This window comes from Idiotropiscis lumnitzeri, chromosome 10, assembly GCF_059441095.1.
Source record: "Idiotropiscis lumnitzeri isolate Australia: NSW breed Sydney's pygmy pipehorse chromosome 10, RoL_Ilum_1.0, whole genome shotgun sequence".
NCBI lineage: Eukaryota > Metazoa > Chordata > Actinopteri > Syngnathiformes > Syngnathidae > Idiotropiscis > Idiotropiscis lumnitzeri.
The window spans coordinates 14,326,725-14,349,379 of record NC_142400.1 but is presented as its reverse complement, the minus strand read 5'-3'; the positions used below and the strand labels follow the sequence as shown (position 1 = coordinate 14,349,379).

General features: G+C 38.5%; 1 protein-coding gene across 6 annotated transcripts in view; it reads right to left on the bottom strand.

Moving 5' to 3' along the window:
- Positions 1–472: 472 nt before the first annotated feature.
- Positions 473–22,655, bottom strand: part of adgrb1a (adhesion G protein-coupled receptor B1a) — a 125,899-nt gene continuing 103,716 nt past the window's right edge. For 5 of the 6 annotated variants that reach the window (XM_088306230.1, XM_088306228.1, XM_088306233.1 and 2 more), the window contains 7 exons: positions 18,609–18,780; positions 16,485–16,580; positions 14,974–15,013; positions 13,559–14,220; positions 12,022–12,057; positions 11,660–11,818; positions 473–2,057 (listed from right to left, as the gene is read on the bottom strand). In XM_088306230.1, the coding sequence (XP_088162356.1) occupies positions 1,863–2,057; positions 11,660–11,818; positions 12,022–12,057; positions 13,559–14,220; positions 14,974–15,013; positions 16,485–16,580; positions 18,609–18,780 (1,360 nt within the window). In that variant the 3' untranslated portion in view covers positions 473–1,862. The remainder of the gene's footprint in view (positions 2,058–11,659; positions 11,819–12,021; positions 12,058–13,558; positions 14,221–14,973; positions 15,014–16,484; positions 16,581–18,608; positions 18,781–22,655) is intronic. The other variant, XM_088306234.1, reaches the window with a different exon arrangement.

The following is a 22,655-nucleotide window of genomic DNA, read 5'->3' as shown; positions in this document are numbered from 1 at the left end:
CAATTGTTAGTCCATCATATAAATCTGAAACCTAAGGGCTCAGTTAACGACCGTCGCGGCTCACCTGTTTTCTGGGTTTGGTCATGTGACATTCGCAAGCCCTTAGGCACTGACATGTCATTTTCAGTCGACAACAAGTGGAAAAATGGCTGAATCGTGAGATTGATAAAAACTGAAATGGAAAATGAGGGGTGAGTGAGGCAGCCGATGCGATAATGGTGCCCCTTACACTTACACAAAGTGTGGTAATTACAGAATTAATTAAGCTGTTGTAGTATTTGACATTTTTGCAAACTGCTTCTTCTGTTTGTCCTTATAATGGGAATACAAAATGGTATAGCTAGCTCGCTTTTTGATTAACATATACATACATGTACCAAATACATAGTACATTAACATATACACAACAAGAAAACCAGCATTTCTAAAACAACACTAAGTACCAAAATCATTATGACTGCTTTTGTATAAGTACATATATAGATTTTTTTTATTAGAAATAAGACACATTCACTTTGTGCTCTGAAAACTGTACATTAACAAACAGATGACCCCTGGTAAAGTAAAAAGGCAAGTTAGGAGGTGTGGGAGGGCCCTGTGAGAAAGGCTGGCGATCGATAAGATTAGAGAACAGGGGACAACAGCAAGGAGATCCAAGAGTAAATGGTTGTGATATAAAAACACGCAGGTTACATTGTGATACAGAACACGCATATAGTCCAGTATCCTGAAAAGACAGGAAAGGGAAAAGAAGGATATCATAATAATTCTCTTGATATTTTCAATAATGACTCTTCCCAAGCAGAGTATGAAATGTATTTAAACGCTGAAATCCACTCTGTAGAACTCTGTCAAATAATTACAATGCTGTACATCATGACTCCAAATGAGCCTTGTGCTTTCATGTTCCATTTATGTATCACAACATATGGTATACTGTATATTTATATATTGAGTCACGTACCTATCTTTAATTACTCACGATAGATACTCCTTTTTGATACCAACATTAAAAATTGTATATTAGCTGAAGTAATCTTGCCTGCTTGTACTTAGTCAACAAACGCCACATAGTTGGATGTACTGACCGACTCGATGTAAGCTATCCCCGATCCTCAGGGGTAGCATTGAGGTCAGGCCCGATTAGATAGCAAAGCCAGCAAGAATCTCAGAGGAGTCATTAGAGGAGAAATCACTTCTACGTTTGGGCGCTTGATTTTGTTTTCTTCCACATTCGCCTTCACTTGTCTCACCAGTGCCAACCGTGCCAGGGTGGAAAAAATGTCGGAGCCAAAAGGATATGGGTGAGTTATGCAGGGGAGGGGATCGACTTAGGGAGCATAGCAGTGGGCGCTTGGCAGTCTTCTCCTCAAACTACTGTTGATTTTTCAATTTGCCACTGATGTTGAGGAAAAACTTTTGAGCCATGTAAAACAGCAGTGTTGATTTGGAGAAACAGTGGATGTAGCAACACTGAATGGATAGAAAGAGGACATGACTAATTACATTACGACCATTACATACATACTAGACAACAAGTCATAGCCTTTGTGTATGGTACACAGTGGAGTCACTAAATCTCCAACCAAACTGTCTCCCAAGTGAGCCAGCCTGGTACTCATGTCCATAGGGAGGCAGTTCATGTCTGATGAAAACACGGTCCAAACATTAAATGAAACAACATACAAAGACATCATGATAGCAGTTCTCTTATGTTAATGTCCTGCATTTATTGTCTTTTTTTTTTTTTTAACTCTCCTTTCTCCTCACGTTTGCAGCGGACCTCCTCCAGAATATGTGACATGTTCCTTATTTGTCCAAGAGTGAAGTGAAAGGTGAGTTGAGGAAATACGGTTTATTTATCACACCTCCGTCTGCAGGTCCATGATATCCTGGCCTACCAAAGGAATAGTAGCACTTGTCTTCTCCCACTCCACCGTCTGCATTTCCAAAGGGGAGGTCACTGCCGTCGCCAAATCTTTTCTTCCCCAGGATGGAGGTGAGTGGGTCTTTTGCATGCCCTCCCATGCCCTCTTACTTGGGGTCTGCTGCTTATCCTAGTAAGAGAAGAACACATTTGCTAATTAATATTATTATTCACAGTTGTGTGTCGTGTGAGCTACAGCCCTCAAATCGCATACTAAGATTAATAGCCACATTTTCATTTCAATAAAAATGGAAAAAAACATTCGAGATATAAACCAAAATAAATGCCCCTTTTATTTTCCTGACAAATCACTGGAATAATATTTAGTTGTACAGTAAACAACAGCTGCTGAGAGCTGCTTCAACTCTGTGTTACATGGAGTCAACCAAATTCTCTTATTCCAGCCCAGGATGATTGAACAACATTCCACAATTTCTTTGCATTTCTTGGTTTTTATCTCAGAAACAAGCATTTTTGTAGTTCTCTGTTGGACTAATGTGTAGACAATGGGTTGGCTACTCTCCTCACAAGGTCCAAATAATGCTTTACATGTTCTGTCACTCTCACCTTTACTGAAACATGGCTGAGCGAATGCATCTGGACGCCGTGCTAGACCATTCCAACTAACTAAACTGTGCGAAACCGAGATCATGGAGCTATGGCGGTAAAATATGCTTCTGTGTCAAGGAGAAAAGGTGCACTAATGTCACGCCACTGAGAACACACTGCAGCCTGTATTTGAAGTCACTATTTCAGTCAGTGTGCGAATTCTCCTGCCGATATTTACATCCCACCACAAGCTGATAGAAACGCCGCGCTGCAAAAACTGTCTGGCTGACATGGAAAACAAAAGCACCCAGATTCACCCATCATCGTTTTAGGTGACTAGGAAAGCAAAATATAATCCTGAATTTCCTAGATAAAAGCAGCATATTAATTGTCCCACCTGGGAAGGCAACATTCTGGATCTCTGCTATACAACACTGAAAGACTCAGACCGCTCTGCGACCCGCACAGCTTTGGGTTTGTCTGATCACAATTGAATCCTCTGAATTCCAACATACAAATACAAACGTAAATGTTTGAAACCTGCAGTGAAAAACAGTGAAGAAGTGGAATAATGAAGCATAGCTGTCATGACACGAAAGTTTGGACTGCACTGACTCTACCGTCTTGGAAATGCCAGCTGGCAGCTTGGACAAACCGCTGTAACGTCCTACATTCTTTTTTTGTGAGGAGGTGTGTCCTGACAAAAACACTCCGCTCGTTCATCACCAACAAGCCATGGTTCACTGCCAAAATCAGACAAGGCAAAGGAGGCCGTCTTTCGCAGCAGGAATAGAGCACTATACAAACGTGCCCGAAACCAGCTGACAAAGGAAATTAACATTGCCAAGAAAAGATATGCAGATACGCTGGAAAAACAGTTTACTGCTAACGACTCTGCGTCAGTGTGGAATGGCCTGAAATCAGTTATGAACTGCAGGACATAATTCCCCCCCCCAAGCAGAGAACAATAACGGATGAAAACATGAATATGTTCTACTACACATTTGAAAAGAACCCTATTGTTTATTTCTGGGAAAAATATACAAATGAGTTGTTGCACTTAATGTTGGTTGCTTGTTCACCATATTTGTGCCGCCCTTGAATGGTAATCTTTATGCAAGAAAGGTCTTTGCACTGGGGAATAAAATATGTTGTGTGATTATTTTGTTGTTTGCATCAAACCCTTTGTTGTTGGGTTAGGATAGTGGATCTTTTATACATGCAGTGATATATTTACTATAAAAAATATATTATAAGCAGTTGAGCGTGTATGTACGTATTTTGGCCACATTTAAAATACAATTTTTGTCATCTGGTGAGGAATTGTGTGGTCCTATGTATTCCCTCAGTAGAACCGAGGATAGGTAGTGGTTTTTCCATTCCAATAGCTTCTTCCTTTTGTCATTAAAACAGTTGACTCAAAACTACATTGTGGAACTTTCCAAAATGTTGGCCAATATTACAATATTGATTATTTTAGCTTCAGCTCTCTACGTATTTGTACAAGAGTTCTTTATCAATATTCCACGCCAATAGACAAATGAAAGCTTTCAATGACTTTCTGTATCATTGCACATTCAATGTTGTATCATAATTACTGCACTATTGGTCACTTTAAATGGTGCGGCAATTATCTGCATCATCTGCACAACTGTCATTGTATTGTAATTAGCGTACGACTGGTCACTGGATTTTTGCTTAATGACTCTGCATCATTTCCACAGTTGTCATTGGTCGTTACTACGGCACTAATGGTAGGTACCACCAATACATTATATAAAGACTCTCTGTACTTATGAGCCCTTTTTTTGTCATATTTGCTTGTTATTGCAATTCTAGTAAAGCTCATATTTCCAATAATGAATACTTTTGGGAGGGAATGTATTCCTTTTAGGTAATTCAACATAATACATCTATAAGCACCATGGCGGCTTGTAGTTGGTCTTTTTCTACATCATGACAGCTACCCAAATGTATTAACCAGAAAGCTACCCATATCATGCTCGCTTAAGTTAGTATGTTTATGGAATGTTCCTGGAGGTCACTGCAGCCCCACTTCAGCTAACCATGGACAAAATGGGATGGTCATGAGATAACGCAGGGAGGCAGACTAGGCAAATGTGTCTTGTGATGATTGTTGTGGATTCTCTGCAAGATTTGAAAACAGTCAATAACATGTCATTTGTTATCCTTGGGCCTATATTGTGTGAGCTGGTAGTAAGTCTGCATGCCTGCATTAATACATTACAAATATATATTTATGTATTTAAATCAATGTCTCTTTCTCTGCATCAGGCAAATTTTTTTTTTTTTTTTTTTTTTTTAAAGTTGAATCTTTCCATGCAGGGTTAATAAGAGTCGATGCAGAACCTTTCCTTTTAAGAACACTCGTTTGGGAACGCAGGACGTGAATTGTGGTTGTAGGTGTTTGTTGGTCAACAGTTTGGGGGCTCCATTTTCAGATATTGTGCTTCATAACGCGTTTCGCATTTTCATTTGGACACACGTTTGAACTGCAAATAGGCCAGTCTAGTCTTCACACTCTTTTACCACAAAACAACACATGTAACAGAAGGAGAATATTGCAGGGATGTCTCCAAGGAACAAATTGGTTGGATAGCAACGTATTTTGCCTGAATGCATCTTTCAACATTATTGGTGCCTTCACAGATGTGCAACTTACACATGCCACGGGTACTAACATACACCATTACAGATGCTGGCTTTTGAACTTTGTTCTGATAAGCCAAAGGTTTCTTTTCTTATTTGTCTGAGAGGACACAACATTGACGACTTCCCAAAACAATCTGAAATGTTTTCCATGTTGTGTCTGGCCATCCCAGAAGAGCTCAGGGCCTGGAACACTGGCAGCATTTCTGGGTGTTGTTGATACTTGACTTTAGCCCTGCATTGTAGTATTTTAACTTGCATTTGTAGACGTAGCAACAATCTGTGTTGACTGACAATAGTTTTCTAAAATGTTGCTAAACCCATGTGGCAGGGGTCTCAAACTCAATTTATGTGGTGGTCGCTGGAGGCAGAGTCTCTGTGATTTATCGCCATATGCAAGTTCATTGTCAGCTGATGACAAGCAAAGATACAGTATGCAGCAAAGTGTCTGGATAATAGTCGCACTGAGGTTTTGCCAGATCAATACAAACAGAAGAGGACTGCGAGTTACTCATGTAGTGCTTGGGCGGTTAACTGGTCCCCACATTCATCATGTCACTGACACCTTGATCAAAATAATTTAAACACTATTCATATTAAAGGGGAGAAATATATAAACAAATAAGCATTACAAAATATTGTAACCTGGGTAAACCACTAAAAGCTGGAAATTGCATTTTATTGCATGCTTATGCTAGAATATGCTACAATATCATCTGTGTTGATCGTTGAAAGCGTGGGTGGATTTAATAGAGCACAATTATATTATCTTGGTGCCAAAATATTTGCCCTTTTTTAATCTTAGGCTTTGACAGTAATTAACCAAGACATGCCCATCTACCTATGGTTGCTGGTTAAATATAACTTGGATGTGTCATGGTACATGGGAGGGAAAGCAAAATGTGTAAAGAAAACTGATTTGATTTAGATATCTGCCAATGAAATGGATCACTTTAATGCACAACTATAATAATCAAATAACACGTCGTGCAGGTGTGCAGACACTCACACGCACACGATGATTTGGAGATGGTACAGAGGAGGTGCACAGATCATAAGAATGTAAAGCAATTACAGGTGGCCATGAGTGGAGTCATCCCAAAATTACCTACTGTCCAAATGGATATTGAGACTAAATCATAGTTGTGTAAGGGTTTCTCAAACTGAAGCAAGAGCTTCAGTGATCGATTTTGCCTGCAACTTGAAACAGTACAATCCATCAGGGGAAACATCATCGCAAACCAGCAAAATCACAAACGCATGCAGCACTTAAATTCACCCAGGCATAAATCAATTACATGAAAGAATTTGGTACAGTGGATCACAAAATTAATTGATTTGGTTCAGCAGTTGAAACCATCAATACGGACCCAACAAACAATGGCACAGATCAATCAAAATAGAAATTTATTTAACCAAGGGAGCACGTCAGACATGAGAAAGAAAAAAAACAATACTCAACGAAATAAGCTGCGGAAAGCAGATAAACTAAGTTGAGTGGGTGAAGTAAGACAGGAGCTAGCTGCCGAAACAGAACAAACAAAATAGCTATGAAAAAAAAAAATAACAAAAGGAACACCAAAGGAAAAAAAACTGCTCGTGAAGACTTAATAATACAAAACAAGAACTAACCAACACAAGGATCGCTGACAACTTTTAATAATGAGAGCCTGGAACTACGTACGTGGACAAATTAGCCGCGAGGACTGGAATGTAGCAAAGTACAATGCGCACTGACAAATGGCAATTAGAAACAACATACCAGCGACTAGCACCTCTGTCTCGAGTACTTATGAACCTAACTAATTATGATGATCAGCAGGTGCGCACTGGAGACTCCACCCATTCATCCCAATGACTGAAAGAAAAAAAAATGGACGTCTTGACGCAATACCATCAGCTTCCGAAACCCCTGAAAGTAGATACAGTAAGGCCACTTCCAAAAAAATTCTTACTAGCAAATTCTAGACAAATCTCAAACCTCCCCTTCAACTCAGCAAATTCTTGAACACGAGCTGACTTTCAGATAAATTCCAATCAGGCTTCCGATCTCATCACTGTACAGAAACAACTCTTATGAAAGTTTTTGAATATTTTGGATTATTACATTGAACACTAACGCAAACAAGGTGTCTGCACTAGTCTTAATGGATCTCAGTGCAGTATTTGATACAATTGATCACAACATGCCGTTGAACGGAAATTTGCATGGGATTAAATGGAATGGAAATGAAAATGTTGTTTTGTGACCATTGGAAGTTTTGAATCTGATCAAATGGCCATGATTTATGGGGTCCTTCAAGGGTCAGTCCTTGGACCCTGTTTGTTCAGTCTGTATGTTACATTTGAGGCAAATGCTTCAGAACGCCAAAGGTGGTTATCATGACTATGTAAAATGCATATGACACACAGCTAGATTTTGTCATTATCTGTATTTGTTGTTTTTGGTTTCGTGTTTAGTTTGTTTTTTCCTTGTGTTTGGTGTGTCTCGTCATGTTCATTGTGTCCACCTGCGTTCGTCGACCCTAGCCACAGTGTTAATCAATCAAGTCCTTCCAAGCCTTTTTGTCTTGTCCAGGTGCTCCTCGTTGTCTCGCCAATTTGTTTGTACTCAGTTCCCTGTTTTCTTTCCGTTCTTGTCCGTGCATTGCCTTTGTAAGCTGTCCTTGTCAGATGTCCATGTTAGTGTCTACGTCCATTGTCCTCCTGCCTGGCTCGCTTTATTTTCAGTTTAGTCAAGTCCTTGTGTTTTGTTGCTTGCAGTGCTTTTGTACTTTTATGTAATTTGATACATACCCCTTAGGTTGCCCCTGCCTCGCTTCCCTGCTTTTTTTTGGGGTCCTACTTTTCCTCAACCTCCACCACAACCTGACATATTTCTCATTATCCCTTAATGACAGCGGTACAATTAACATGCTTGGTCACAGTCTAGAGCAAATTAACAATTGGATGAATCAAGTTTTTCTTCAGCAAAACCAAAACAAAGGTAATTGTTTTCATCAGCTGTCTTTAGAAACCATAGACCAAGAAAACTTGCAGAGAAACATATCTGAGAAACATATCCATGTTTTTATTTTCATTATATTTGTTTATTGTAGCTTTTAGGTATTGCGTCTTGTGCTTGCGTGAAACTCATTGAGTATGTAGTGTGTAAATAGTAAACTGTTGGAGAGGTAATGTAGAACCAATCATACTACTTCCTGTAATTTGATAGTAATCAACGCCAAAGCAACAAATTAAAACAAATTATATCTGAATCGAACTATTTTCAATTGAACTTCTGTAGGTTTCAGCATTATGGATCTATAAACCTAACACTTCACCCTCACGAAACAATACTACCCGTCTTATTTCTGCACAAGACACATGGCCTCTTGGTCACTGCCAATTGCTTCTCACTGATTTTCCCAATTAATCTTGCAGAAAAATGCAATTGGTCTAGAACTCAGTTTGCACAATCTTGAGCGCCCCTATCCCCAGTCACAGCACACCTGCTTTAAAAGCAACTTCCGTGGCCTTCACCACATTTATGAAATCCAGCCCTCCTCCCCACATTCAAAGCAATTTATAATCAATAATCTCACCAACGTCCTTCTATGAAAACACAGCCACCCTTTCTCTCATGTTTTCTGCACCTAACCGCCACAACCCTGTTCAATCATGAGTTAAATGTATTTAACTTCATTTCAATTTGAGTGGCAACACCCAGGCCAGAGTGACTGAACTCTAGCCAATCAGTCTGGAAAAGGTTTCAAAGCCCTTTTCGAGGCTTTGGGGACTCCAGGAAACCACGGTCAGAACAATTATCCACAAATGGAGAAAACCGGGAACCGTGGTGAACCTTACCAGAAATAGTCGAGAACCACAATTACTCCAAGGGTGCAACAATGACTCATCCAGGAGGTCACAAAAGAATGCAGAATGACATCCAAAGAACTGCAGGCCTCACTGGCTTCAGTTAAGGTCAGTCATCATGACTCAACCATAAGAAAGAAACTGGGCAAAAATGTCATCCATGGCAGAATTCCAAGGAAAAAAACATTGCTGGAAAAAAAAAGAAAATGGCTTGTCTGATCTCGACAGCTGATATAAAAATAACACAGTATTTGATAAAAAGAACATCTTCAATGATCAAGCAAGGTGGTGGCAGAGTGCAACTTAGCTCCGTCGGGACTTGGATGACTTGCTATTATAAAGGGAACAATGAATTTGGTTGTCTAACAGAAAATCCTTCACATGAGAGATTGGCCATCAGTTCATGACATCAAGCTCAAGTGCTCAATTACGAAACATGACAACTACCTGAAACATACCAACAACTCCACCTCTGACTGGCTAAAATAAACCAAAAAGTCCCAAATTTTCTCTAAAATAGACGAGGCGCCTTATAATACTCCATCTTATGTGTGGACCAAGTTCCAAATATTGGATTGGCTGAGGCTGAAGCACTCCCAGAATGCTTTGCAGCACTTTGGATATGGATGGCATTAGAGATACATGTTTTTGTTAATTGTATTTCTTTGTTCCTTGTTTTGGTAGTTTCATTGTTTGCAACTATGCTGTTCCGTTGATGTTGCGTGATAGTTTTGGGTTTGATCCGTGATCGTTCATACACATCTGTTGAGATGGCATTGAGTGATCATGTACGGTGAATACTGTGTCCGCCTGCATTGTTGGTCAAGTTGTTCCAAAAACATTGCATCATACATGCGGCAGTGAGACTTCTCAGAGAATTGAATCAATTCCAACTGGACTGTTCTGGTTGTCTTAAAATATGTTTCTCCTCTGGTACAGGTAGGCTTCATCAGTTAACACACACAGGACTGCTCCAGCCTGGCAGTGCCTATCTCGAGGATTCTTTGACACATAAGTAGATAGGTGACTTGAGCTAGGCCGTCACGGTGGGTCCCAGTGACCTCTACGCCTTGCTTTGCATGTTCCTTTCTATTTGTACCCTTGCCCACATATCTAGTTGAAACCAGTTTAGACTGTGTAGTCACACATTATCAGATGGGCTTGGCAGACCCCATGGCATTGGTTGACAAAAAATTCTGCCTTAAAACGAGAGGCAGAGTGATTAACCGAGTGATCGATTGCATAATGGATAGGATAAGAAAATATTTGTTTGTAACAGCCCAAGTTGTAATGACATTCATTTATGTAAAGACACTGATCTTGTTAATTAGTTCTTAAAATGACGCGGGAAAAGATAAATGCCAATACCCAACACATTATTTCTATGATTCTCTTACATTATTTACATTTTCAATTTATCACCTATTTAATATTTCAAGAAAATAATGTCTTATCACTGTTGAGCCGTTCTCAGAACAGACCCGAAGGCTACTGATGGAGTCCTTGGGGGGCTACCTGGAGTCCACAGGCACCGTGTTGGTGACCCCTGCATTATAGAGTTCAACTGCGAATATAGTCCTCTGGTAATTATTATGAGTGTAGCGAGCATTAAAGATGAAGGTTCTCACAGAACATTTCAATTGCCATTGTAATAATGATAATAATAAGAATAATAATAATTATTATTATTATTATTATTACAAATTGTAATATGTACCAATTATAATGGGTGCGCGACTTGCTTCTTGGTTGGAACATTGTTAATAATCCTCATAGTGTGTGTGAGATACAGTGTAAACAAAAACTTGAAATTGCCTAGTAATTAATTCCCAACCTGTCCATAATTAAGTACACAAGAAAGTAGGTTGTTTACCCTTGATAATGATATTCTAAAGTGCAGGAGATTTGAAAGATTACTTTTAAAAACATGGTTGCAATTGCAATAATTTCTATTTGCATGAATAGAAACTTAATCTCCCTACCCAAGGGATAGTAAACACATCATTAAAATCAACATGCAGTCAATGTTAAAGCATGGGAACAGATAAATTGAAATGACGATGCCAAACACTTAGACAACAGAGAGAGAAAAAATAAGAATCAGAAAAAAATGAAAGAGGGAACAGCACTATAACCCAAGCTGCATTGATTTACGTAATCTAAATACTTTCTTCAATGGGCTTGCAGTAGAAAGGTTTATTTAGGTAGCCAGATCTCTTGTCCTGCATCTCATATTGATTGAAGTGCATGACAATATTTATTCTCTATGAAGCATAGATTTTCTCATCTTGTCAAGAACAGACGAAAGTAAGAAAAGAAAAACACTACATGGGCAACGCTACACTCAATCAGCAGGCCCAGGGGATGGAAGAGAAATATGGAATTGACGACCATTTAGAATTTTTGATAGCGTGAACTCCTCTGGAACGGTTTCCCCAGAAGAACATGTCATAATAATATATCCTGAAATTTATAGTTCCAAATGAGTTTTGGCTTTGTTTGGGCCTGTCATCGCCAAACTATTTGATTAAGTTCAGGTGAAAGCTAATTGTATCTGACTACGAGAAAAAAACTCCACTCAAGTTTTTAGATTTTGGTTTGTATTAGGTGAAAGGAGAACATCATTATTGCAGAACAGAATAAAGTCAAACTCTTTACACTTATGTTGGTCTTGTCGCTGCTGGCAGAGGACACACTCCATCTTTTAGTAGCTTTGGCATCAACAGGTGGAGACTCTACATCCGTGTCTGCACTGTGAATCTTCCTGTTCAGGTCCTGAAACATGTCCTGGTGGCGTTTCCGGGTGTGCATTATCTTCTACACAAGAAGATTGTAAATTACGCACAAGGGAAATAGCACAGACGCCCATCAATTCCACTTTACCCTCTTCTTACTCGTCACTAACTTCTCTAATTAGGTTCCAAACCAAAGAGTGAATCATAAATGTATGCAGACATCTACATATAATACTGAAGAGACAAATCGAAGCTCTGTATATGAATGAAAGAGACTAAAATTACCTCAAAGTCAAGCTCTGCATAGCGTGATTTTCGCCTCTGGTGGGGGAGATGATACAGACAGATTAATGACGTATAAGGATATTATGTGCCATGTGAGAAGACAAATGCTTGAGTACCCTAAATACATTTCATTTTGGTGGAAAGTCAATAAAGGGATTTTCTGCGACTCATCGGAGAAGAGCGAGTCACAAAGGAAGAAAACAAGGTTTGTCGCTGGTCATTCCAGCCCCGTTGGCAAAAGCTTGCATTTAACAGATTGTGACCGAATGACCTTTAAGTCAGCTGTCACTGAATAGTGAGGGAAAACCTGACCTTCAGGCTGCCCAGTTGCTCTGGCAGCTGCTGCCTCACACGCCATTATGGAAGTGTGTTTTGCCCTCAAGTGAAAAGACACCAGCAGACAGATGTTAAGGCCACTCTGTGCAGCACACTGTGTTGTCACATCTTGCGACAGCAGTCAGCACGAAAAAAAATGGGAATAAACTCTCACCTTTTCACCATCCAGGGTTTTCCTATGGCCATACTGGCTTACATGTTTGGATGCAGTTTCATTTGCCCATGAAATAAGATGATCTAAGTTAAAGCATCAATAAAGCAGCGACTGGAGTATGTGTGAAATGTAGCAAGCTGATGCATGGATAAAAAAATAAAACAAAGTGGATTTATGTGATGAGCCAAAACCATGTCTAACTTAACATAAATAATTAAAACTTTGACCCATATACAATAAAAAAATCCTTTTAATTGGTTTTAAAATCCGGGTAGTCTCAGGTTCAATCTCATAAACAGTGGTTCAATTTACATGGGAAGGAATGATCCAGTTTCATCTGATTAAGGCAATACATTGTCAGCATCAGAACAGAACTTCCGACTTATTGAATACCTGTGTATCAACGAACTTTTGACCTCGATACAGATACTGAAACGCTACCATGGCAAAATCTTAAAACATCAGGAAAAGCAGTGATATCAGAAATGACAAAACACGATTCATACTATCATTAGTATTTTTATATTAATTCACAAATGGAAAAAGATAAGAGGAAACTGCCATTAATTCATTTTTAGTAAAAATGCTATGTCATATATATATATATATATATATATATATATATATACCATTCTGGATATCAAATTACCTATATAGATAATAACATTTTGTATATATTGCACACCTTCAAGTACCAGAATACCGTGCAACTCTATCAGCAGCTTCTAGTGAGTTAAACCCCACCCCTCTCAATTTCCACGGTATTCAAGTTATTCCTGTCTATTTGAACACATTATTGTTTTTTGATAGTTGATGTGAGAAGTTATTAACAAAAAAGAAACACAAAGGAATTGTGAACTTTATTTTTTGTTGTTGCTGCTACTGGTGGAATTTTGTTGATTGATTTTGGGGTTATTAGCAGCATTATGAAAAAAATTGACATTCACGCAGAATCCTTCACGCTAAATCATATTTTTAAGTTGAAAATATGAATGTGAGAGAGTATTGCTTGGACAAGATCATGGAAGTACCGGTAAATGTACTCACCTCCAGGGAGCTTGTTGATAGAGTAGAAACAGTCTCACTCTTGGTCATCGCAACCGTGTTTCCAGATTCAGCTCCATTACAGGTGCTGCTGTCCACTTGAGAGTCTCTTGGCAGGTTTTGAAGATTGTGCGCTGGTGAGTCTCTCTCTGAGCATGACACACTGACCTGGTCAGCAGGCAAGCTCTTCAGTCCAAATCCAAGCACTGGCTCACCACCGACAGGGTTAGCCAGGTGGACGAGCCTTGTCTGAGGCAGCTGCTCAACACTGATGTTGTACTTGGTTGGTTGCTCTTCTTTGCCCTTGGCGGGCCTTAGGGTGCCTGAGTTGTTGGTTGGTAAAAGGACGACACCTGGGGCTTTGCCAGTGCCTTCACAACTGCTTCCTTCTCCATTCCTTTGTGGGAGCTCACCATCTAGCTGCTTAAAGAGCTCACTGTCACAGATGTAAATGGATTTGGCACCTGGCAACTCAGTGCTGATTCCTTTAGTGGTACATTTTTCTCTGCGTAGAGTCAGTGTGTGGCTGGTATAGTCTGCCATGTTCTGGAGGTGGACTTTGGCCATACTGGCTGGCATGGTATTGAAGTTCGATCCCCTTTGAAGAGTTACAGCCCCAGAAGAGGCCTTTTCCTCTCCCTGGATGGAGGAGTGCTTCATAGTGCCTAGAAGAGCAGAGATGAAAGTCCATTAAGTCTAAATCCATTTTGTGACGCTAGTCGACTTATCAACTGATTGACTCCCTTTAAGATCAATTATACAAATATTTAGAATCATTTGTCCCAGAGTCAAAACTGTGTGTCATATGAGAATAAGCAAAAGTTATCCGCTCTAATATTAATCAGTCAAAAACAAAACACTCACTTAATTGGAATGGCAAATGAGGACGCGTAATACAAATTGCATGTATTTTTCACACTAACTGTCAGACAAATATTAAGTCGGTTCTGCACAGAGAAGAGAAATTCAACCATTGTGGAAAAGCTTGCTTGTCAACAAGTAATATAGCCGTTAAACTTGTATTTGAAGTCACATCATTTGGACGTGTTACAATTGTTAACCTGCCTGTCGCTATCTCAACTCTTCCATTCGGTGAGGCAGCTCTATATAAGGCAAGAAAGAATAAGGCTAGGTATACACTGCAGGCAAACGCGACCCAAATCAGATTTTTTTTTTGAATGGCTGAATTCAGATTTTTTTTTTTTTTCAAATCCGACCTAAGCCATATTTCATAGCTGGTCCTACATCTGAATTTTTGCAATAGTTAAATAATTTCAGTTTTAGTAACACTGGTTTAAAATAGAATAAGTCAGAAAGTCTGCCCCGAAAATGTGCCTCCCTCCCGTCTGAAAATGTTTCAAAAGATTTCAAATGGGCTAAAATTAACCAAATAACAAAACTAAAACACATTTATTTACCTGATCTGCAAGCCATATCAACATCCTTCTCAAAGTCAGTCTGGTGACAAAATGTAAAAGGAAATATATTTTATTACAAATAACAATAAATAAAAGAAAAAAAACAGATGAACTGACAACAATACAGTTGATAACATATAACAGTCCACACACATATCTGTTCAAATGTCAGGTTTTTGTGACAGAAAAATGTGATCCTTAGAGATATCATTTGATAAGTTTTTCATTAATGTGACCAATACCCTGTACAACTCAATTGAATTTTTTTTCAATGTGCTTATGATAGGAAGTAAAAAAAATAAAAATAAATAACTGACATAATGTGGTTGCACAAATCATGGCAAACTCATCTAAAATGCGAGTCATTTAAAGTGCCTCTGATTAACCCCGGATAAAGTTAAAAATGTTGTAATGGGTTCATTACCTTTTTTTTTTTTTTTTTTTTTTACAATTGAAGACGCCTGAAGGCTATGTGCTAACACTGAGTGTCATTTGGAACATTTTCATGTTAACCCACACCATGACTAAGAACCCAGTTTCAGCTGGGAAAAAAAACAGCTCCAAATCTACCCATGTCTCACCACAGGTGTGGTGGTCTTTTAGTGATGAGAAGTGCTTTTCTCTGTCAGACAAGGCTTGCATCTTGTTACCCAACCCAGTAGCACACACATATGAAGAGATTCAGTCCTTGTCAGAAATTTCTGTAACAACTCCAGTGCTGTTATTGGCTTTGTGGTCGCCTCAATGTCTAGTTGTCCTCTCATCTTTTCATGAATTTTGAGGGACATCCATTTCTTGGTAATGTTACTGCAACATATTTTCTACAGTTGATGATTACTGTCTTTGCTATGTTGCATGGTATACCATACAGTATTTAAAGCATTGGTAATTCTTTTGTACTCTTCTCCTTACTTGATACCTTGAAAGAATGAGATAATTGTAATGCTGTGGAAGCTCTCTGTGCACCATGGCTTGTGCTAGAAGATGTTACTACAAAACTGTCAGGAAAAGCCTAGTAGAACATCTGAACTTTATTTGGAATTAATCAGAGGCATTTAAAATGGTTGCATGTGTGTAAAAACAAAGAAAAACTGGAATATGAACGAACAGGTGTGTTTAGAGTTTTTACATCCACTATATATCAAACGATTGACACTGAAGACAGACAAGCATGCAGGCAAGTAGTGGCAGGAGTAGTCAGGCAGGCAGGCGGGCAGGCACATAGTCAAATGATTGTGAAGAGGCAATATACTACAAGAAAAGACATCAATAATAATAATAATAATACATTCAGCATTATCATAATTTATTTTGTTACATTTTGACAAAAGCTTCCATGTCTAAAATTAGTCACAGTCTTTCTCAAGACATAAAACATATGAAACGTTATGTTGATTAGAATGCCCAATAATATGCTTACATTTTCCGGGATTCTAATAAAAATCACAACCCTTCTCAAAAATACGCATAATGTTGGTCTGAAAATGGCAGAAAAAAATCAATATGCATACCACAAGCTGAGCATGTCCATTCTGGAAAGATCCACCAGAATCTCCATTGCCATCTTCCTGGCGGTCTACCACACGACACTTTACTGCTTCCTGAACCTGTTTAACACAGTACAGCTCCTGGCTTTACTTCTGGTGTATCATATAAATGGTCAATACTTCCTAAACGCTGAGCAATCAAGCTTATCTTTGTGTCCTATTTGATCATTTGCATTTTGAAATAGATATACTGCATCTAACGGACAATTAGGTGCACCGTATTATTAGGCGCAATATCAATGAACGGGTCTACTTAAAAAAAAAAAAAAAATCATATATAAGACTTATGAGATTATAGGGCACATTGTTTTTTGAGTAAAATTGAATCTTCAATAGTTTATTTTAATTGTACTATGTGTTTATTTGATCAATTTTGCGCTATTAGGCCCAGGTAGGCGGGTAGCGTCGCCTGCTTTTGTTCAGCTTGCAACTATACTTTAAGCGGGAGGGGTTAATGTACGGACTTATAAACGCAAATATGTCTGTCTTAACAGACACACACAGAACACAAATCAATTCCCCGTTTGACAAGTGGCAACCCAATCCCGTATATATTCAGGTAAGAAGAGGGATCACCTTCTTTTCCGTTTTTAAAAAACAGAATAGGAGCCTATTCAGGTTTTTGTGCGAGTTTTTACTTGGCCTTTAACAAGCCGAATACTGCCAATATTTTTCAAAAGGGTTATTGACCGCAGGTAAATGGAGTCAGTGTAGCATTGGAAATATGCCACCAGAAAAAACTCAGCGTACATCATTTCTAACGGCAACTGCAACGTTAGGCGAGCAGGACTACATTTCCCATGATTCTTAGAAACAAAATCAGGAAGAAGTTACAGCTTCCATCTCCGTTATGACAAAAACAGACACCTGCTAGCGATTAAATGCGGATGAGAAAGAGAACGCAAATATGATGGAAAGTAAATAGGAAGGAATTTAACATCACGTTTACCTCTCGGTCCCAAAGACCGCAATGATATTATCCCACATTGTAACATTGGATACACAGCCAGAAACACTCAGATGACCTGAGCATTAGGCTAGCAGGACTACATTTTCCAATATTCATAGACACAAAAGAAGAGAAAAAGTCCTAGTTCTGGTATGAGGAAAACATAGAGACGCCTGCTAGCAATTAGATGTAGATGAGAATAACAGCGCGAATCTATCCAAAGGAATTTGAATTAAAGACAATGAAATGAAAAGCCGGAATCGATCCATATATGGGCGCATCGAATTACAAAGCGCATGTCGATTTTTGGTCAAATTAAAAGTGGTAATTACTGTGGTGGCACACAACATGTAGCTGGCGCCTATTCTGGGTTTGTATCTCAGCGTGTCTTGCCCAAGAATGTTTTCTCTGTGCACTTTGGCTTCCTTCCGCAAATGGTACCATTAACCAAGAGTAGACTAAATTACCATATACAAAAATTACTGTAAAAGTATCAGCCTGTAATTGACTGTTTTCCGGTGCAGGGAGTACCCCACCACTGTTCTTACGTGAGCTGGTAAGTGGGGTAAAAAAAAAAAGAAAAAGATGGCTATTCATCATATAAGAATTGACATGAATTTACCATTGGCAGATCCTAATCAGTACAGCAGGTTAAAAATACTTTTTATTAAAATCGAGAAAGTAAATACATCTCAGAATTATCTATGTGTGCTCAAAATAGCTTCCATTAATATAAGGCATCTCTACCTCCCCTCATTCGTCTAATGATGATGCTGGATGCTGATAAGCAAACAGCTCAATCACCCCCAAATGATAAAGAATCAGGAGTGGCTGGGCTTGATTTTCATGCTTGTGGATATTTCCAAATAGGCTATCTGGATGCTGGGGGTGGACTTAAAATTTTTTAGCACCTGACAAAGGCCACCCCATGGCTCCTAAATGCTAATGAGACATTTGGGAGCAAGAGCGCGGTGAAGGAATGAGTGCAAAACCTTTAGAAATCATCCTCTTAGGACTAACAACATAGTAGGAGAATGCAATGAACCTGAACAATTAAAGAGCAATGCAGTCGAATTTCTCTTGGGGATAAGTGGACAGTGGAAATGGGCAGTGTTGTTGCCATGATTATGTCAAAATACCTCTCTTCGCAGGATGCAGTGCACCATGACAATGACAAAGCCTTCCATAGAATCAAAGACAGCAAAAAGAATCTGGAATAGTGCAGAGCGCCGATCAGTGATGGCAAGTACAGCTGACATCCATGTGAGAGCCAGAAGGGGCAAAACCACACAGGAGCTCCACAGTGAGGCCCTGCAGGATGGGAGTAGGGGAGCAGTCAAAGACAGCAACAATAACCTTTCATCAGCATAACTGAGTAAGATGATGATTATGGTGTAATCAATTTAATTATAGTTTTTCATAATCATTGTAAATGTTCAAAACACATTCAAATCCCATGAGCAAAAATTAAAAAATGCACTAATCAAAGCTCCACTGTATATTTTAATCATTGAAAAAAAATTGCTTAGAGCCTTCCATTTCAATAGTGCATGAACATATCACAACACATTGGTTGTACTACAACCAACACAGTCAAACCATACATCCAATTCTTTCATATATAGGTTTGTATTTACATATATTCCATGCATGTATGTTCAAGATGGCTGAGACAAAACATGGAAGATATAGTTTTAACGGGAAGAGAAGGAAGAGCAAAGGTGAGGAGTGAGGGGAAACAGGTAAAACCAGGCTGGAACAGAATGGAAAGAAAAACAGAAAAGACGGAGCAGAGAAGGACAAGCAGGACAGAGGCACAGTCTGAGGAGGGATCCAAAGTTGAGTTCTTTTCATGAACGTTCCCTTTTTTTCCCCTTAACTCTCAAGTTGGTCTATTCAACATAACGTTAACATAGGAAAATAAAAAAAATAGCTGTGGCTCTGTACCTTTGCAACAGTATAACCTAATGGTATATTTCTAGATTGAAGCCAAGGTACCACTGCCACTGGCAATGTCAGATAAATTGTTGAGTATCTGATCGAAGATTAATGGGTATTATGCAAGTGTTTATTAATGCTACTTTACATAATAAATACACAAAGGTTTGAATTAAGATAACCTGTCTAATGCGAGTAGAAAGAGTATTGTCATTGCATTGCATATGCAAGATGCAAATTTGGCCTCCAGTTTTTACTGTGGTATGCATCACACTTAACCCAAGGTTATTTTAGTAAACGAAAACTAACAAAACAACTAAAACTAAAATTGAGAAAAAAAAACAATTTTCATTAACTAAATAAAATAACGAAAATTTAGAAAAATTAAGACTAACTGAAACAACATTTTACGTTTACAAAACTAATTAAAACTAACTATAGTTGTAGGGCAAATGTGCTTCATTTTTGTCTTTGGCAATTAATTTAATACACTGGCCTTTGCAGTTGATTTTAAAAGCATTTCTTTCGATATTAACAGGAAGGACGTTTCAGCTTCAGAAAACAGGTGAGCTATGATTGGTTATTACCTGACCCATGAGCAACTGCGATGATATTTTCAGTCGACACAAGTGACAAAACGGCCGCCACTGAGATGGCTAAAAAGGGGTGGATTTTGCTGCTTAATTCATATTCTGCAGACGCAATGTTAATCAGAATGCCATGTTCAGACTTGTGAAGGCGCAAAGAACATTTTATTGCTAAGAATATTTTGGGGTAGACTTGCCCTTTAAGTAATAATATATAATTCAGGAAATTACTAAATAACGAAAAAAACCACACAGAATTAGAGGGTGTTTCCAAACTTTTGTCTGCTACTGTATGTATATGGAACATACAATCCCTTTCCCCAAAAAATCTGAATATCATGGAAAGGTTTATTTCCATAACTGCGTTCAAAAAGTTTAATTTTGATAAATTATACATTCGGGCCCCCAATTTAAACCACAGGTGTCAAACGCAAGGCCCGGGGGCCAGATCTGTCCCGCAACCTCATTTTATGTGGCCCGCAAAGGGCAAATCATGTGCGTCAACTTCCTGTTTCTAGCACATTTTCTTCACTTTTAACAACGTTGAGATATCCGATTTTGCCATTTTAAGAATTGTTGAACAAACAAATGACTGACTGGCTTTGTTGTGTGTATGTAATAACGTAAGGTGATCGTACGTTTATATGGGTTCACATTCATAACGGCCCTTTGAGGGAAACCAGAACTACGATGTGGCCCGTCCACAAAAATGAGTTTGACACCCCTGATTAAAACAATATCAATGTTTGTTTATTCTTACATAATTTAGTCTTCCAGCTCGTAAGACGGAAGGAATTCGAAAAATTTGAATACAGTGGAGAAATGAGCTCAAAATTTGTGGGGCATGATTTCAACTGAGGGACGCACACTAAACATCTACTAAACTTAAAACACCTGCAAAGGTTTCCAGAGGTGTCATTAAATTGCTCCACTTTAGTTCAATTGTCTGTTTGGTTCCACATGGGGAGGTATGCAGGCTTGGCTACTGGCCAGAAGGACATCATTGATCCCCTCCATCGGATGGTAAAGACACAGAAGCTCATAGCTACGGAGGCTGGTTGTCCAAGCCTATCAACGGAAATTCTAAAGATTTTAACTCAGTTAACTCAGTTCAAATTTACTTCAAAAATAATTTGCAAACTTTGCAAAACCTGTACCATATTAGCTGTACATCTTTCGCACATCATCTCAGAATGAAACTGCTCAAGTTACCACTGGGCCTTGCAAACCAACACTGCTGGAGTGTGGTGCTTGTGGGTAGAAATAAATGCAATGCATAAGTCTGGAGAAATGTTTCAAACAAAAATGCCTGTAAAGATGACTTAATTGAGATTGTGTTCAAGGATCAAAGAAAGCTATACATTCATTCCAATATATTATTCAAGTAAATATCTGTTACGAGTGTCACAAAAATGGAATAATCACAATTAATTACGGATTTTTTTGCGATTAATTAGTTTAAGTATGTAATCGCTTGACAGCATGAATTATTTTATTTTTTTTACGCAGGGTTAGCTGTAAAGATTTTTATTTACTTAATAATATCACCTTTTAGAATCTTTCGAATCCTTGCTAGAAGTGACACATTTTCTGTTGACAATGCCTGTGTCAGTTACAGTCAAAATATGTCATAAACATAGACATAAAACCAAAATTGATTGCAACAACTGGGACCAAAAGCTGAGGGTGTCAGAGTCAAACAAGATGATTCCAAAATCAATATTAAACATTTTGCTATTGATGCCAAAAATGTTCAGGTGTTTTAGTTAATTTACTTTAAAAGGAATGACGGTGTTAAACTCTATCTAAAATATACTATTGACATTTATTCCGCTTTTGTTTAAAGAAAACAAATACACACACACACACACACACCCCACACACCCCCACCCCCCCGCACACACCCACACGCACACACAAAGCAAAAGGTTTTCATAGTAATTGTCATCAACGAATATATACAGTAAGATAAAATTAAAGTTAGAAGGTAAAAATTATTTTCAAATATTAAATCTATAGCACATAGATCACCAGTGCTAGCGATAGGGATAGGTATGGCATAATGGGAGTTTAAGTCTGTTGTTCCAACACAACAATATCAGATCATGCAGTTAAAAATAAAAAACACATCAACAACCACATGCACACGCTCACTCTCACATGCCTGCACGCACACACACACACACAGGATAGACTGTACATTCGTATATCCATAGGTACATAAAACCCACTGTTATTTTATAAATACGTTCCTTCCAGATGTTATTAGGAATGTGTTTGTCTGTTACCACTGAAGAAAACACACTCACATAATATTTTTTTTCAAATCCCCAAGTTCACTCCTATTAAACATGTAATGTATTAACTTATACTATAACACGCCAATACATTTAAATGTTATAATTCTAAAGAATATTATTAACTGAAACAATTAGGTTTGACATCCAACATAAATATGCAACATGGGCTCCACATTTGAATTCTTATTTTCAGGCTTTGCGTATCTGGATTGGATAGACAATTTAGAACAGGGTCTTCAATCCTGTTCCTTGAGGCCCACGGTTCTGCCCGTTTTCCATCTCTCCCTGCTGGAACACACCTGATTCAAATGATCAGGATGGTTTTCCGTCTTCTGCAGACTTTGATGATTATGATTATGAT